Source organism: Delphinus delphis, chromosome 2, assembly GCF_949987515.2.
Source record: "Delphinus delphis chromosome 2, mDelDel1.2, whole genome shotgun sequence".
Lineage (NCBI taxonomy): Eukaryota > Metazoa > Chordata > Mammalia > Artiodactyla > Delphinidae > Delphinus > Delphinus delphis.
Genome location: NC_082684.1, coordinates 162,158,616 through 162,177,720, shown reverse-complemented (window position 1 = coordinate 162,177,720; position 19,105 = coordinate 162,158,616). Strand labels below are relative to the sequence as shown.

General features: G+C 36.7%; 1 protein-coding gene across 21 annotated transcripts in view; it reads left to right on the top strand.

Annotated features, from left to right (window-relative positions):
- The window catches only part of CCDC7 (coiled-coil domain containing 7), a 300,965-nt gene that overhangs the window by 43,295 nt on the left and 238,565 nt on the right, over positions 1–19,105 (top strand). For all 21 annotated transcript variants that reach the window (XM_060006163.1, XM_060006164.1, XM_060006166.1 and 18 more), the window contains 3 exons: positions 3,656–3,731; positions 13,144–13,174; positions 14,335–14,424. In XM_060006163.1, coding sequence (XP_059862146.1) covers positions 3,656–3,731; positions 13,144–13,174; positions 14,335–14,424 — 197 coding nt within the window. The remainder of the gene's footprint in view (positions 1–3,655; positions 3,732–13,143; positions 13,175–14,334; positions 14,425–19,105) is intronic.

Genomic DNA, 19,105 nt, shown 5'->3' with positions numbered 1-19,105 from the left:
GTGTCCTTGCGTAGGCACCTGCACATTTGAAGAAGCAGTCATCTCTTCCTGACTCTGTGGAGTGACTTCAGTAAGGAAGGATTTCCAATCACAGGTGGGGGAGTGCCCAAGTACGCCATCACCCCACATGTAGTGCTGTGGGTGCCAGGTGTGGGGACATGTGGTGGGATTGGCTGGGGGGATTGTGACGCACTTGCTCAGGCCATTGTAGTCCATAGCACTGACAACCGTGTGGTCCTTGGTATGTGTCTTGGGGGTCTTCAGAGGCTTCACAGGCTGTTGGGGTCCTCAGCATTGTCTGCAGGTACAGCAGCAAGGAACCAGGGCAGGCAGTGGGAGTGGCCAGAGCTGGTGGTATGCACACGCTCAGTTGTGAGGGCCAGCCGCAAGTGCCTGTGTAGCGGCAGTGGCCAGGTGCAAACACACACATTGTGGCGGGGGCCAGGACAGGCAGCAAGGGCTGGAGTCAACTATGGGCACACGGGCAGCTCAGGAGTCCTGGTAGTCAGTGTGCACCACTGTGGCTTTTGGGTCTCACTACAGGCATACAGCAGTGGAGGCTGGTGATAGGCCACGGGTGTGCAGGTGCACAGTTGGAGGGGCTAGCTGCAAGTGACTACAGTGGTGCAGGTCGGTGACAGAAGACAGGGCCTGATCTGGGCCCACAAGCAGCTATGGGGATCTGGCTGTTGGTGTGCTCTCCTGTGGCTGCACAGTCTCCTGATGGGTATGCATAGGGCAGTGGTGATTGGTGACGAGCTGGGCTGGGAGCATGCAGGTGTACAGCTGGAGCGGCTTAGCCCTGTGTAAGCACGTGATGGTCTACATGAGCCACAGAGGTTTAGGCTGGTGTCTCACACTCACTCAGCCACGGAGGCTTGGGCTGGCTGCTGGCATGGTTCCTGGGCTGCAGTGATGGTGGTGGTTGGGGCAGGGGAGTAGGGAGGGACTCAGGCAGCTGGCAGCAGCTGTGGGGTGAAAGCTGGTGTGTTCTGCGGGGGTCTGCAGTGGCTGTGCTGGCCATTGGTTTCTTCAGCCGTAAAAGCTGCTGGGCTCTTCAGTGGAGCAGCTCACTGGGAACTGTTGATTGTTAATCTGTTAAACTGTCAATTGTTGATCTTTGTTGGGGGACAGAGGCTAGGGTCTCCTACTCTGCTGTCTTAGTGATGTCATGTCCTTAAACTCTTGGACTGTTTTCATACCAGTTTTGTTTGTAATAGTCCCCAAATTGGAGATCTCAAATATCTGTGACGAGTAGAATGGATAAGTAAGTTGTGGTCTATTCATACATTGGAAAAGCATATCATAATGAATATGTTTGAAATCTAGCTGCTGATAACATCATTCATCTTACAAACATATTATTGACTGAATGAAGTCCTAAATATGTAGAGTATTTTCATTTATGATAAGTTAAAAGCCAGGAAAACTTAACTCTGTTCATTAAGGATACTAACAAGGGTAGAAAAGATACAAAGATGAGAAAAAAAGGATAGTAGGCACCTGTAGGGTGAGGGGAAGGGTTATGAATGGGGTGGGCCACATAGAGAGCTTCTAGGATATTGGCAATCCCGGGTGCCTAATTGTTGACCTTGAGTGGTGGTTGTGTGGATGTTTGCTTTGTAATTATTCATTAAACTATAAATATATTTTTATTTATGTTTTGGTACGTATACTATAGCTCATGATTATAAAATACAAATGAATATTAAGAGAATTTATTTATATTGGGACTTTTAAAGAATGAAGCAAAGCCTAGAAACTATAGAACAAAAAAATCAATAGATTTGGTTAAGTATAAAAATTCTGTACATTAGAAAATATCAGTAAGTATATAATTAATAGTAGACTGTTAACTGTATTACACACTATATGCTAGTATTAATTGGCCCCTACAAATGAGTAGTAAAAAGGCAGACAACTCAGGAGAAAAATGGACAAACATATGAACAGGCATGTTACGGAAGAAGAAATAAAAATGTCCAAAATATATGAAATGATGCTTGACCTAACTAGTATCAGGGAAATGCAAATTAATGCATGAATGTATAAGAGGCTTAATGGCCATATAGTATTCCATTTTATGGTTATGCCATAATTTATTTACTGTTCTTCTGTTGATGTTCATATAGATGATTTCTATTTCCATAAACAGTACTACTGTTAACATATTTGTAAGAGTAAAAACATAGTAACAATGTGCATTTTTAGGACTGGCTGAATGAATTACAGTACATTCATAGCAATGGAGTGCTGTGTAGCTTTTAGAAAGAATAAGATAATTTCATATAAAATGCTTAGAAACATTTTCCTTGATATTTAAAATGATAAAACAAGATAAAAACACTATATGTACATTTTATCCCATTTTTATAATCATTCTATATAACATGCATTCTAGGTGCTGACTGTCTCATATATTTTCCCAAGAGGAAAAACCTGTCCATTGATAAATAATATGCATGCATTATTAATATTTTTTACTTACTAATAAAATACTGAAGCTTTATTATAATAGAGAAAAGAGGTCCTCCTCCCTCCACAATACACAGCAAACAACTGGATCTCCCTTTACCATTTTGGCTTCTTCAGAATGACTATATAAGCCACTTTGTTAACCAGAGGCACTCTGCTCAGGAAAGGGCCTTAACTAGAACAGTTCAATAGGACATGGGTTCTCTGATCTCTTTTCTTCTGTTTTAAAGTTATTCATAATGAGAACTTGAGGAAGAAGCAGTTGGACCCAAGCTGTTGCATTTGGCAATGGAAGTGTAATGTTCCCATCTATACATTCTGTGTTACTGAGTTGTAATTCCTAAACTAGTAGAATCGTAGAGATGAGCCTGTTTTAGGGGCCTGCATAACAAATTGCCATAGACTGAGTGCATTAAACGACAGAAATTTATTTCTCACAGTTCTGGAGGCTGAGAAGTTCAAATCAGGGTTCTAGCATAGTCACGTTCTGGTGAGAGCCTTCTTCCTGTATTGCAGATGGCTGTCTTCTTGCTGTGTCCTCAAATAATGGAGAGAGAGCAGGGAGAGAGCAAGCGATCTCTCTTGTGTCTTATGTGGCTCCATTCTCATGATGGGGGTCTCAAAGACCCCCATCTCTAAATATCATCATATTGGAGATTAGGGTTTTAACATACGAATTAGGGGGAACACAAATATTCCTTCCATAGCAGGGCCTTTTCTCCCTCCTGCGAACTGTAATTTCAAATTGTGACAAGAATAATAGTTAATGTTCTTTGTAACCCTTTACTGTATACAAGGCATAATTTAAAATTATGTCCTATACTATTATCAGATTAATTTTAAAATATTATTTATTGTGCCATATTACTTTCTATGCAAGCATTTTTAATTACTCTCTCTTGCCTGTAAGCAATTCTGAATTTGATTCTTTCTTCTAAAGCTGACTTCTCCCAGTATACTCTTTGACTATTTAGGGAGTACTGACCCTCCCAAAGCAAGGCCTCTGGTTTACTTGGTTTCTTGATATACTTGATTTATTTGGTCCCCTTTATATATGTTGCACATTTCTGTTGCCTCCTCTTTATCTAGTTCTCACATATAGCAGTGAGTTGTATCAGCATACAGGTATAACTTCTGCCATTTATAATACCTTTAAATGTTTGTTTTTTTTTTTAAACAGTAGAAACTTCTACAATGACTAATCGATTGAATACCATGTTGAAAATATTTGAAAATCAGGCAAATAAATTAAAGAGGTAAGCTTTTAAAATAACTCCTTTTCATCATTATAAATAAAGTGCATATTTATTTCAGATAAATTGGAAACATAGAAAAGAAAATAAAACCACTAATAAAAAATTTAGTGTTGTTAATTTTTATGATATATATAATTTTAAAAGTTAAAATTATAATCATAAAGAATGTGAAATTGTATAACCACAACAGAAAATAGTATGTTAGTTCCTCAAAAAATATGATCCATTTTTTGGATCATGGAATGGAAATCCAGCAATTCCATTCCTGGGAATGTACCCCCCAAAACTGAAATCAGGGTCTTGAAGAGATATTTGTACAGCCATGTTGACTGTAGCATTATTCATAGTAGCAAAGAGGTAGAAGCAGCCCAAGTGTCCAATGATGGATGAATGGATAAAGAAAATGTGTTATATACATACAATGGAATAGTATTCAGTCTTAAAAAGGAAAGAAATTCTGACATATGGTACAACATGGATGCATCTTGAGGATATTAATGCTGATTAATTATAAGCCAGTCATAAAAAGACAAAATTGTATGATTTCACTTATATGAGGAATTTAGAGTGGTCAAATTCATAGAGACAGAAAGTAGAATGGTAGTTGCCAGGGTCTGGGAAGAATCAGGAATGTGGAGTTATTTTTAATGTGTATAGAGTTTCCGTTTTACAAGATGAAAAGAGTTCTGGAGATTGATTGTACAACAATATGAATATAATTATCACTACTGAACTGAACACTTAAAAACGGTTAATATGGTAAATTTTATGTGTATTTTACAGTTTTAAAACAGTAAAAAATATGATAATCATACAAAATGTAGTTTGCATATAGATGTTTCACTTATAGTTCTTTGTAAACTCATACAATTCTTTTTAAAATAAATGTTTTAAATTAAAGTAAAACATATTCAGACAAGCTCACATCACAGCATTTTCAAATAACTCTTTTTAGATTAGCATTGAAAAATTGAGAAAGTTTACATGATCAGATTTTTTAATTATCAAGTCCAAGGATCTAGATTTAATAGAAGAATATAACATAAAATGTAAAGAAAAGGATATCCTGGGCAGCTGTTGAAAATGGAACTAAAGAACTTAACGGCTTACATTAATTGGTGGTCACGTACTTGGTATGTAATCAAGTTAGGCCTTATTTTACTTTTTCCCTCTTCTGTCTCATTAGAGTCCTCCCTATCAGAAGGGTAGGGTAAGAACTTCCACAAATTTGTCAGATGAAAGCTTTTAGCATGTTCTAGGGGCATTCTTAAAGTAGGAGGCTGATTTCCATGAATATTCTTTCTATTGGAACAGGGTATTAAAGCAGTCATATGTATTACTATTATTTATTCTAGCTCCTCATATTAGACTATGGGTACTAGTTATAACTGGTTTTAAAATTCCTGGGCGTAAAAGAAAGCAGAGGGAAGGATTAGCTGAATGGATTACTATAAAGGTGAGGATTCTCAACTTGAATTGTCTTATACACAGAATAAGCTTTGTATAATTGTCTGGTCAGAATATGCTCAGTACATTGCTTGCTTGTCGAGAAGCATCTTGAAAGTCATTGTGGATGACCTACAGTTCTTACAGGTGGCTATATTAGTTTCACAATTGTTATATTGAAAAGCATGTCGTGTAGAATAAAATCACAAAGGAACTTTTTTCAGACTCCTTATATTCATTTATATTTGCTTACTGGGGCTAGTTTTCCCTCTGCTCCTAGAAAAGACTAGGGCAGTACCATGAGTGTTCTGATCACTCTTAGGTAATTAATTTAAATATAATTATAAGCACTGTCCTGAATTGGAAATTAAAATCCCCTGTCAGATATTAGTCAATATTTTCATTTTCATTCAAAGTTAGGATTCTCTCCCCTTTCCCTAGAGCCTACCGGGGGATGTGGTTGGCTTTTCTCTTTTCTTACCTCCTTTCTCACTAACTATTTGTATTTTCTATTCTCCATGTTTTTGGGAAGAAAGGTAAGGTATAAAAGAAAGGTCTTATTTGACTGTCACTGCCTTCCTTCTGCATAAATTCAAATAACATAAACCAGTTTTCTGAGTATTCTCCTTAAGGTGCCTCTCTCTAATAATGGCCATCATATCCACCTCTCCCTTAAGTATTTGAGTAGGTCTCAAGGCACCAGACAGCTCTTTGTAAAGAATATTTAGAAGTACTCTTTCTGAATCTTCTTTCCTGACCCTTTTATATTATCCATGTGGGTGAAAAGTTTTAGCACTCTCCCTTCCTTGGCTGCCTACTGTTTTCTTCAGTGGTAATGGTCACCTGCCTCATTTCTTCCTCTTTTTTTTTTTTTTTAATATATTTATTTATTTATTTTTGGCTGCATTGGGTCTTTGTTGCTGTGCGCGGGCTTTCTCTAATCGCAGCGAGCGGGGGCTACTCTTCTTTGCAGTGCACAGGCTTCTCATTGCGGTGGCTTCTCTTGTTGTGGAGCACGGGCTCTAGGCACGTGGGCTTCAGTAGTTGTGGCACGTGGGCTCAGCAGTTGTGGCTCGTGGGCTCTAGAGCGCAGGCTCAGTAGTTGTGGTGCACCGGGTTAGTTGCTCTGTGGCATGTGGGATCTTCCCGGACCAGGGCTCAAACCTGTGTTTGAGCATTGGCAAGCGGATTCTTAACCACTGCACCACCAGGGAAGTCCCTCTGTTTTTTCTTTCTTCTTAGTTTTTTTTTTTTTTTTGCATTTTTTTCCACATCTTTATTGGAATATAATATTCCTCATGATACAAGCAGTGGGCTTAGAGTCTTAGTTGATGCCTCCATTTAACAGCCTGTTACAGTTATATCCTTTAACAGGCTGTGGCAAAAGTCTTAGTGCAGTTTTAAGAATTAATAATTTGGAGACTATAATGATACAACTGTTCAAAAGACACCATTTCGAAATTTGATTATGTACATTTCTTTTGTACTTATTTAAAAATTTTTGAATAGTAAATTTTTTTTGGTTAAATTCTGTTTGGGTCAGCATTTTCCATATTCAGTCAGAGAGACTGAAAAAAATTAATTTATTTAAAATTCACAAAACTAAATGTGTTAAAGAATGGAAATAATTAAACTTTCAAATGTTTATTTTTGGGGTAAATTTGTAGCATTTATACTTCTGAAGTCATTGAAGCTTAAAACTACACTAACATTTTAAGAGTATCTTGTGTTTATTGAACTTCTGTCATGTGGCTGAGTGCTTGGGACAAAATCCCAACTCAAATTGGTCTGAGCAAAAGATGAATTTTATTAAGAAGACAACAGCAATATGGCTCAATTTCAGAAACAAGTATAAACCAGAACTTGAACACTATCAAGATACTTTTTCCCCCTCTGTACAAGAGCTTCATTTTCTCCTATTGCAGATCTCTTTCTTCCTTCTATTTTCTTTTTTAACTTTTTGCCTATGGGTGGGAGGCCCTGATTGCTGACAATTCCTAAATCTAATCTTTCAGTTTTAGTTACTCTGAGGGATAATATTTGAATTTCCCAAGTCTAAAAGTCCTTGGTGAGAAAATTGTCAGTGCAGCCAGAGGCAGGTGCCTATTTCTGGACCAGTCAGCTCTAATCGAAGGCTTATGGTCATGTAAGCTTTCTTAGGAATTATACTAATTCAGAGGGGTGGGGTCGGGGGTTCCCAGAAAAAGGAGTGGGGTCTACCTATGAGGTGCTTAGTGGTAAGCAGATGTGGTGGGATGAAAACCATAATATAGGATAACATTTAGAAAAAAGGATTGTATTTCGTTATTATGGATGAATTATACAGTAACAAGTTAGGGCAATCATGCTAGTCCTTGGGGAAAGCTGATATACCTTTTTTTCAGGATCTGGTCAATGCATTGTCTAGCCGTTTGGTCTGTGGATAGTGGGAAATGGACAAGTAATCATAGACTCAGAGGACCTTGAAAAGTTCTTTCTTCAATTATGGGCCATATTGGGATTACAAGTAGAGATTGGATTGCAGGGTATTTTTTCCAAGGCATAGTACCTCTTTGGTGAAGAGAGTGTTTAGATCTGGTGACTAATCTTGGGAATGAAGTTGTCAACATCGGTGACAATATTGCCCATCACCAGAATCATGTGTAGTCCTGAGGGGACAGCAGGCCTATTAAGAAATCTATCATGATGTGTTTTCTAAAGAGGCGGAAGAGTCAGAAGGAAGGATAATAAGCTGTCTTGCCTTTCAAACTGTCTTTAGCCAGGTACATGTATCACAGGTAGGTATGTTATGTCAAAGGTGGAATTATCATAATTCCAAGGTGGCAAATTCAAAGTCTTGAATGAAGTTCAATGACCAGTTAGGGCACTGGCAAGGCAAAAGGCATCCATTTGGTTAGAAGATAATGACAGAGTCTTCACTCCATGCAAAAAATTAAATTTAATGTTTATTACAGACATAAATGTCAGAAAACAGAATCATAAATATAGGGAAGGCATTTGACTATTGAAATTAAAAGTATCTTCAGAAATGAATCAAAGTTAAAAGATAAGCAGTGGATGGGAGAAAATATGTGTGCATATAGAAGAAAAGAGTGATAATAAGAATATATAATTCCACAAAAAGGCAAACAACCTTCAAATAATAGGCAAAGTACATACATATATATATATATATATATAGATATAGATATAGATATTTAAGGAAGAGACAAAAAATGGCCAATAAACATTTTAGGAGATGCTCAATCTGATATGTAATCAGGGAAATAGAAAGCAAAGCAGCAACAATACATTTTTTCCCCCATCAGTTTAACAAAAAGTAGAAGTTTTCTAATATCAAGTCTTGACAGAGATGTAGTGTAATAAATACTCTTAAATTGCTAGTACCGTAGAAATTGCCCACTTTCAAGAACAATTTAGCATAGTTTATTTAACAATAGCAACAAAACGGTTGCCTTATTCTTTTAATCTACCCTAGAGAAAGGACTATTCTCAAGGAGGCATATGTAAAAAGAAATTTATCGTATCACTGTGATAATAGCAAAAATCTAGAAAGAATTACATTTTTTGTTAGTAGGAGTATGGCTCAATCATCTGTGGTAAAAGGATTGTAAGGGAATTCTATGAGCAACTGTATGACCACAAATTAGACAACTTACATGACATGGACAAATTTCTAGAAAGACAGACTATACTGATTCAAGAACTGGAAAATCTGAGTATAACTGAAACAAGTAAAAAGATTCAATTACTAATTAAAATATTTCCCAACAAGAAATTCTCAGATGGCTTCACTGATGAATTCTATCAGATATTTAAAGAAGAATTAATACCACTGTTTTACAAACTCTTTCAAAAAGTAGAAGAGGAGTTAATACTTCTCAACTCATGCTATGAGTCTAGTATTACTCTGATACCAAAGTCAGACCACAGTGTCACAAGAAAACTGCAGACCAATATATTATGAATATGAACACAAAAATACTCAACAAAATGCTAGCAAATCGAATCCAATAACATATAAAAAAGGTTATATACCACAAGCAGGTGGGGTTTATCCCAGGAATGCAAAGTTGGTTCAAAATGCAAATATTGTGCTTCTCTGGTGGCACAGTGGTTAAGAATCAGCCTGCCAACACAGGAGACACGGGTTCGAGCCCTGGTCTGGGAAGATCCCACATGCCGTGGAGCAGCTAAGCCCACGCACCACAACTACTGAGCCTGTGCTCTAGAGCCCATGAGCCACAACTACTGAAGCCCGCGCGCCTGCACTCTGCAACAAGAGAAGCCACTGCAGTGAGAAGCCTGTGCACCACAATGAAGAGTAGCCCCCACTCACTGCAACTAGAGAAGGTCCGCACGCAGCAACGAAGACCCAGCGCAGCCAAAAATAAATAAATTTATAAAAAAATAAATAAAATGCAGATATCAATAAATGTAATACATGATATTGATTGAATAAAGGAGAAAAAATCACGTGATTAGCTTACTAGACAAAGTAAAAGCATTTGACAAAATCCAATAGCCTTTTATGATAAAAAATACTCCACAAACTAGGCATAGAAGGGAACTTTCTTAATCTGATAAAGACTATCTACAAATACCTATAACTAACATCATAATATATTCTCTCTAATATATTAAAGAAAAACCTTAATGGTGAAAAAACTTAATATATTCTCTCTAAGATCAGGGACAAAATAGGACATTCTTACCACTTCTGTCGACCATTGTAGTAGAGGTTCTATCTAGGGCATTTAGAGAAGAAAAGGAAATGAAAACTACCTCTTTTTGCAGATGTCATGACCTTATCTATTGACAATTCTAAGGGATCTATTAGAACTATTAGAAGTAAATTAATTTAACAAGGTTGCAATATACAAGATTCATAAATAAAAATCAATTATATTTTAATACACTAGTTGTTATGGGTTGAATTGTGCCCCCCCCCCCACCAAATACATGTTGAAGCTCTAACTTCTAGTACCTCAGAATGAACTTAATTGGCTATAGGGTCATTGTAGATGTAATTAGTTAAGATGAGGTCATAGTGGAGGGGGATGGGCCCTTAATCCAATATGACTGGTATCCTTATAATAATATTGTAGAAAGCAAATACACACAGAGGGAAGACAGTCATGGAGGCAGAGATTGGAGTTATGCTGCGAGTACTAGAAGTTGGAAGAGGCAAAGAAGGATTCTCCCCTAGAGCTTTCAGAGGGAGCATGGCTGTACCAACACCTTAGTTTTAGATTTATAGTCTCCAGAACTGTGAGCGAATAAATTCTTGTTGTTTTAAGTCACCAGTCACGCAGATTGTGACACTTTGTCATAGCATAGGAAAGTAACACACTAGCAAGGAACATTCCAAAAATGAAATAAAACAATTCCATTTACAAAAGCACCAAAGAGAATGAGAATAAATTTAACAAAAGAAGTGGTAGACTTATGCACCGAAAACTACAAAACACTGAAAGTACTTTAAAGAATACTCAAACAGGTAGGCATCCCATTTTCATGGACTGTTAGACTTAACTAATCTTAAAACGGCAATATTTCCCAAATTGATCTACAGATTTAATGCAATCTCTATCAAGATCCCAACTTTGTTTTTGCATGAATTGGCAAGTTGCTTTTAAAATTCATGTGGAAATACAAGGAACCCAGAATAGTCAAAGAAATCTTAAGAAGAACAATGTTGGAGGACTCATACTTTAGTGATTTTAAAACTAAATACACCTGTAGTAATTAAGACAATGTCGTACTGGCATGAGGATAGACCTATGTAGATCAATGGAATAGAATGAATGGAAATGATGTCCAGAAATAAACCATTACATTTATTTATAGTTAACTGATTATCAACATGGAGGCCAGGATAATTCAGTGAGGAAAGAATAGTTTTTTTAATAACTGTGCTTGGAGAACTGGATATCCATATGCAAAAGAATTCAGTTGGATCCTTTCTTTGTGCCATGCACTAAAATTAACTCAAAATTACCAAAGACCTAAATTTAAGAGCTAAAACTATAAACCTCTTAAAGAAACACAGGAGTAAATATTTTTGACTTAGAGTTAGTCAATGGTTTCTTTCTTTTTAAAATTTTTTTGGCCATACTGCATTGCACATGGGATCTTAGTTCCCCAACTAGGGATGGAACCCAGGACCCCTGCATTGGAAGCGCAGACTCTTAACCACTGGACCACCAGGAAAGTCCCAGTCAATGGTTTCTTAAATAAGATATCAAAAGCACAACCAACAACAGAAAAAAAAAATAGATAAACTCAACATAAAAATTAAAAACTTGTGCTGCAGGTTCTTAATACAATTAAGAATGTGAGAAGACAACTCATAGAATGTGAAAACTATTCATAAACCATGTATCTGATATGGGACTTGCACCCAGAATATACATAAGAACTCTTACACCTCAGTAATAAAAAGGATAAATAACCATGTTTAACAATGGGCAAATAATCCGAATAGACGTTTTGCCACACAAGATATACAGATGGTCAATAAGCACATGAAAAGATACTCAACATCATTAGTCATTAGGGAATCAAAACTACAATGATATACCACTTCACAACCACTAGGATGGATATAATAAAAATGACAGACAATAACAATTGTTGGAAAGGATGTAGAGAAATTGGTACCCTCATACATTGCTGGTACATCATGTAAGTGGTACATCTGCTATGGAACACAGTTTGTCAGTTGCTCAAAATGTTAAATATTTAGTTAACATATGACCCAGAAATTCTTTTCCTATGTTTATACCTAAGAGAAATGAAAACATAGGTCCACACAAAAACTTGTACATGTATGTTCATAGTAGCATTATTCATAATAGCCCAAAAGTGGAAACAACCCAAATGTCCATAAACTGATGAATGAATAAATAAAATGAGCATATTCATACAATGTAATATTATTTGGCAATAAAAAGGAACAAAGTACTGATACATGATACAAACACTATGCTAGTTGTGAGAAAACAGTCTCAAAAGACCACATACTGTGCAATTCTGTTTGTATGAAATATTCAGAATAGGCAAATCTGTGGAGACAGAAAATAGACTGATGGCTGCCAGGGCTTAGGCAGTTCTGGGAGAAATGGAGAGTGAGTGCTAATGGCTACAGCATTTCTTTCCGGGGTAATTAAAATGTGCTAAAATTAGATAGGGGTAATAGTTACTCAACTTAGTGAATATATTAAAAGCCATTGAATTGTATATTTTAAATGAATGAATTTTATTATATGTTAATCATATCTTAAGCTTTAAAAAATTCTGATTATAATGAATAAAAACTCAGTCAAAAAAATATAGTTTATCCATACTATGGAACAGTTGTCAGCAAACTGCAGTCCATGAGTCAAATCTAGCCTGCAGCTTATTTTTGTAAATAAAGTTTTGTTAGAACGTAGCCATACCCATTCATTTACCCATCATCTGTAGCTGCTTTTGCAGAGTTGGGTAGTAGTGACAGAGATCACCTGGCCTGTAAAGTCTAAAATAGTTACCATCTGACTCTTTACAGAAGAAGTTTGCCAAACCCTGCTATGGAATAAGAAGTTGTATTTAAAGGGAGTGAGAGAAATCTATGTTTACCGATATAAATACATCTCAGAAATTGTGTTAAGTGGAAACGTTGAGAACATCATATACAATATCATTTATGTGAAAAAGAAAACAAAACAGACATCCAGCCCACTAACAAAAAGTATAGAATTGAAAGGGTACGTGAAGTGTTATATAAATCCATGGAACAAGTTCTGGGAAGAGACACAGCAAGCTAACAGTATCTCTAGGAAAAGCATTGAATTTTTGGAATGCTAGTCAAAGTTTACTCTAACCTTATTTATATTAAGGTTTTTACAAAGAAAATATATAAGCATATTACATAAAAATATAAATTTAAAATTATAATACATTATATTTTTGGTTTGTTTTTCAGAGCTATGAGTGAGCAAGTTTTGTTAGAGGCTGTAAGTATAGTGCTTTCAGTTTGAAATTGCACTTTGTCCTTGATGTTGTTAATACAGTCTAGAAATTGTCAGGATATGTCAAGAGAGTTTATTCAAGAGATTTTTATGCATATGTGAGCTGGAAAGCTTTGTCTATTCTCTTGATTTTATTAGATTTAATTGTCACTCAGAAACACTTCGTTTCTAAAATACTGAACTATAACATCCCACAGTCTTTTTCTTTTTTTAACATCTTTATTGGAGTATAATTGCTTTACAATGGTGTGTTAGTTTCTGCTTTATAACAAAGTGAATCAGCTATATGTATACATATATCCCCATATCCCCTCTCTCTTGCGTCTCCCTCCCACCCTCCCTATCCCACCCCTCTAGGTGGTCACAAAGCACCGAGCTGATTTCCCTCAGCTATGCGGCTGCTTCCCACTAGCTATCTGTTTTACATTTGGTAGTGTATATATGTCCATGCCACTCTCTCGCTTTGTCCCTGCTTACCCTTCCCCCTCCCTGTGTCCTCAAGTCCATTCTCTATGTTTACATCTTTATTCCTGTCCTGCCCCTAGGTTCTTCAGAAGCATTTTTTTCTTTTTTTTTTTAGATACCATATATATGTGTTAGCATACGGTATTTGTTTTTCTCTTTCTGACTTACTTCACTCTGTATGAGACTCTAGGTCCATCCACCTCACTACAAGTAACTCAATTTTGTTTCTTTTTATGGCTGAGTAATATTCCATTCCCACAGTCTTTTTTTTTTTTGCGGTATGCGGGCCTCTCAACGCCGTGGCCTCTCCCGTTGTGGAGCACAGGCTCCGGACGCGCAGGCCCAGCGGCCATGGCCCACGGACCCAGCCGCTCCGCGGCATGCGGGATCCTCCCGGACCGGGGCATGAACCCACCTCCCCTGTATCGGCAGGTGGACTCCCAACCACTGCGCCACCGGGGAAGCCCCTCCCACAGTCTTTTGAAATTCCACTATCACTGATAGTTCCTTTGCCTCTTTCAACACCAATTATAACTTCACTATGCAGATTAATACCAATGGTTCATTATTTTTATGAGTTAATGAAGACTTTCTTACTTTAATAATTAAGTGCCCAAATAACCTCTCTATATTGATATGTTTGCTTTTCATTATTAATGAAGTTATAATATTTCTTTTAGAAAAACACACAGATTCAAAGTGACCTCCAAGTGTTGTCAGAGGAGAAACTGATGCTGGAAAATGAACTACAAAAGTTGAAGAGTACAGAGGTTAGTTAATTTTAGTGTCTAAAAATGGCATACATACCAATATTACTAATTGGTAGCAGCTGTGCTTTAAAAAAAATAAGATAATGCTATATTCTAAATTACCATATATTTTAAAAAATTTATTTATTTTATATTTATTTTTGGCTGCATTGGGTCTTTGTTACTGCACGCAGGCTTTCTCTAGTTCCAGCGAGTGGGGACTATTAGTTGTGGTGTGCAGGCTTCTCATTGTGGTGACTTCTCTTGTTGCAGAGCACGGGCTCTAGGTATGTGGGCTTCAATAGTTGTGGCACGCAGGTTCAGTAGTTGTGGCTTGTAGGCTCTAGAGCGCAGGCTCAGTAGTTGTGGCACACGGGCTTAGTTGCTCTGTGGCATGTGGGATCTTCCCGGACCAGGGCTCGAATCCGTGTCCCCTGCATTGGCAGGCAGATTCTTAACCACTGTGCCACCAGGGAAGTCCTAAATTACCATATTAGCTATCAAAACTGAAAGGATGCTATGAAAAGCAGACATAAAATTGAAACATTCTGAAAGGTATGTCTAAGCCAAATATTTAACTTTATTAAAATATCAATAAATTAGGTTTACAAATATATTTTAAATGCATTTTATTGTATTCTTTGCAACTGTGTAATGTGTGTGTCCCAGTTCACTCTTACTACATAGAGTGAATAGAAATACCAAGGATAGAATTTGTTTCCTTTTTTTCCCCTCCTCCTCTGCCATTTTTATATAGCTTATAAATTTCAAACTATACACAATGAAGTCAAATGGTGGATTAGAAGCAAATTTTTAACTATGTAAAAATATAAGATGTATGTTTTGACACAAAATTAACATAGAATGAAGAAAAATACTCTTGAATCTACTAATGTTGGTAACTTGGTATTTCCTCCTTAGTAGAGGAGGAAGCAGAAGTAGTACCAGATTTGCTACTTAATCAGTTAAAGAAGCAGTGATCCTACATAAGTGTCAAATGTAAGACCAGGGCTGTCACATAAGTTGAATTAGGAATAGCTTCATCTAGGTATAGGTCCCAGTGGGAATAAAAATAAAAAAAATTAAAATAAAGCAGTAAATTGTCATAGTAAATGATTGAATAGTCTGGCCAAGTGTAAGGATTCAACACTTAATCATGCACTGTTAGATCCACATTCAAAATCTTTGGAGCTTTGTACATGACTTGAAAATGTTGCAGCAGTTTCTGGTTTTACTTTCTTATACTGTTTCTTTAGATTTTGTATGTGAAAACCTAAAGAGTATGGAAGTGTGAATGAGAAATGTGGAAGGAGCATTACTGCATATACAGTAGCAATATTATATCCACACAAAGGTGGTGACCAAGAGATCTGAGAGACAGCCTGTTTTCAGAGAAGGGGATGGTAGGAAGAGAATAATGGCTAACAGAATTATGTTAAAGTCAGGATTTCTAATAACAACTATATCAATTTTCTTCCAGAGTGAGCTTTCTTTACTAACTGATATTATCTCTTAATAATTTTATTTTCATAGGCAACCAACTTTAGTAATCAAGAACCATGTCTGCCAGATGTTAATGTGTGTCAGTTAAGGGTTTTATTTTACTTTTTGTAAGCAGGAGAAACTGACACTATTTAAAGCAAGAAATGTATTGGATGGCTAGTAGGGTAACTCAAAGAATTGAGGGAAAATTGAACAACATGTTTGGTGAGAGATAGAACCAGGACAACTCTTAGAGTTAAAATAACAGAAATTCATGGATAGCCACTACTTCCGTCCTTTCAGGGAAATTTTAGAGAGGGAGTTTATGACTGTTTTCTTCCCATCCCTTTGGATACTGGTTCTGGAATTACTAAGCTCTACTACTTCCCTTCTACAATGTCAATTTTTAGATGATTGTATCTTACTGGTCTTGCTTGGGGTCAGATGTCACCAAGACAGTTTGAGATGAGGGAGTTGAAGAACACTTCTAAATCTGGTGCTGTTTCTTAACAGAATGGAAAAAGGATACTGGGCACAAATAGCTGGTGTCCACTGTACTTGGTAATGTTTCCCTAATTAATATCTTAGCCATTTACTTATTTCAGGTGTCAGGAAAGTTTAATGTAAAGGCCAAGTATTTTAGGTTTTGTAGAGCATAGGGTCTATGTTGCAACTACTCAAGTCTGCTGCTGTGATATGAAAATAGCCACAGAAAATACATAACTGAATGACCATGGCTGTGTTACAATAAAATATTATTTACAAAACAGGCAGCAGAGCAGATTTGGCCTATACTTTGCTGACTCCTTATTTTTTCTTTTTTGAATTTTACTTTATTTTTTTAAATACAGCAGGTTCTTATTAGTTATTTTATGCATATTAGTCTATATATGTCAATCCCAATCTCCCAGTTCATCCCACCCCCCCCCACCACCACCCCACCCCCCTGCTTTCCGCCCTTGGTGTCCATACGTTTGTTCTCTACATCTCTGTCTCTATTTCTGCCTTGCAAACAGGTTCATCTGTACCATTCTTCTAGATTCCACATACATGCATTAATATACGATATTTGTTTTTCCCTTTTTGACTTACTTCACTCTGTATGACAGTCTCTAGGTCCATCCACCTCACTACAAATGACCCAATTTCGTTCCTTTTTATGGCTGAGTAATATTCCATTGTATATATGTACCATATCTTCTTTATCCATTCATCTGTCAGTGGGCATTTAGGTTGCTTCCATGACCTGGATATTGTAAATAGTGTTGCAATGAACACTGGGGTGTAAGTGTGTTTTTGAATTATGGTTTTCTCAGGGTATATGCCCAGTAGTGGGATTGCTGGATCATATGGTAATTTTATTTTTAGTTTTTTAAGGAACCTCCATATTGTTCTCCGTAGTGGCTGTATCAGTTTGCATTGCCACCAACAGTGCAAGAGGGTTCCCTTTTCTCCATACCCTCTCTAGCATTTGTTGTTTGTAGATTTTCTCATGATGCCCATTCTAATTGGTGTGAGGTGATACCTCATTGTAGTTTTGATTTGCATTTCTCTAATAATTAGTGATGTTGAACAGCTTTTCCTGTGCCTCTTGGCCATCTGTCTTAGACATGTCTTCTCTGGAGAAGACATGTCTTCTCTGGAGAAACGTCTATTTAGGTCTTCGGCCCATTCTTGGATTGGGTCGTTTGTTTTTTTAATATGGAGCTGCATGAGCTGCTTGTATATTTTGGACATTAATCCTTTGTTGGTTCATTTGCAAATATTTTCTCCCATTTTGAGGGTTGTCTTCTCGTCTTGTTTATAGTTTCCTTTGCTGTGCAAAAGCTTTTAAGTTTCATTAGGTCCCATTTGTTTATTTTTGTTTTTATTTCTATTACTCTAGGGGGTGGGTCAAAAAAGATCTTGCAGTAATTTATGTCAAAGAGTGTTCTTCCTATGTTTTCCTCTAAGAGTTTTATAGTGTCTGGTCTTATATTTAGGTCTTTAATCCATTTTGAGTTTATTTTTGTGTATGGTGTTAGGGAGGGTTCTAATTTCATTCTTTTACATGTAACTCTCCAGTTTTCCCAGCACCACTTATTGAAGAGACTGTCTTTTCTCCATTGTATATTCTTGCCTCCTTTGTCACAGATAAGTTGACCATAGGTGCATGGGTTTATCTCTGGGCTTTCTATCCTGTGCCATTGATCTGTATTTCTGTTTTTGTGCCAGTGCCATATTGTCTTGATTACTGTAGCTTTGTAGTATAGTCTGAAGTCAAGGAGTCTGATTCCTCTAGCTCCGTTTTTTTCCCTCAAGATTGCTTTGGCTATTCGGGGTCTTTTGTGTCTCCATACAAATTTTAAGATTTTTTGTTCTAGTTTTCGAAAAGATGCCACTGGTAATTTGATAGGAATTGCATTGAATCTGTAGACTGCTTTGGGTAGTATAGTCATTTTCACAAAGTTGATTCTTCCAATCCAAGAACAAGGTATATCTCTCCATCTGTTTATGTCATCTTTGATTTCTTTCATCAGTGTCTTACAGTTTTCTGAGTACAGGTCTTTTACCTCCTTAGGTAAGTTTATTCCTAAGTATTTTAGTATTTTTGTTGCAGTGGTGATGGGATTGCTTCCTTAATTTTTCTTTCTGATCTTTCATTGTTAGTGTATAGGAATGCAAGAGATTTCTGTGCATTAATTTTGTATCCTGCAGCTTTACCAAATTCATTGATTAGCTCTAGTAGCTTTCTGGTGGCATCTTTAGGATTATCTATGTATAGTATCATGTCATCTGCAAACAATGACAGTTTTACTTCTTCTTTTCCAATTTGGATTCCTTTTATTTCTTTATCTTCTCTGATTGCCATGGCTAGGGCTTCCAAAACTATGTTGAATAATAGTGGTGAGAGTGGACATCCTATGGATTTTATTCTTCAATTTGTTAATATGGTGTATCGCACTGATTGATTTGCATATACTGAGGAATCCTTGTATCCCTGGGATAAATCCCCCTGATCATGGTGTATGATCCTTTTAATGTGTTGTTGGATTCTGTTTGCTAGTATTTTGTTGAGGATTTTTGCATCTGTATTCATCAGTAATATTGGTCTGTAATTTTCTTTTCTTGTAGTATCTTTGTCTGGTTTTGATATCAGGGTGATGGTGGCTTCGTAGAATGAGTTTGGGAATGTTCCTTCCTCTTCAATTTTTTGGAAGAGTTTGATAAGGATGGATGT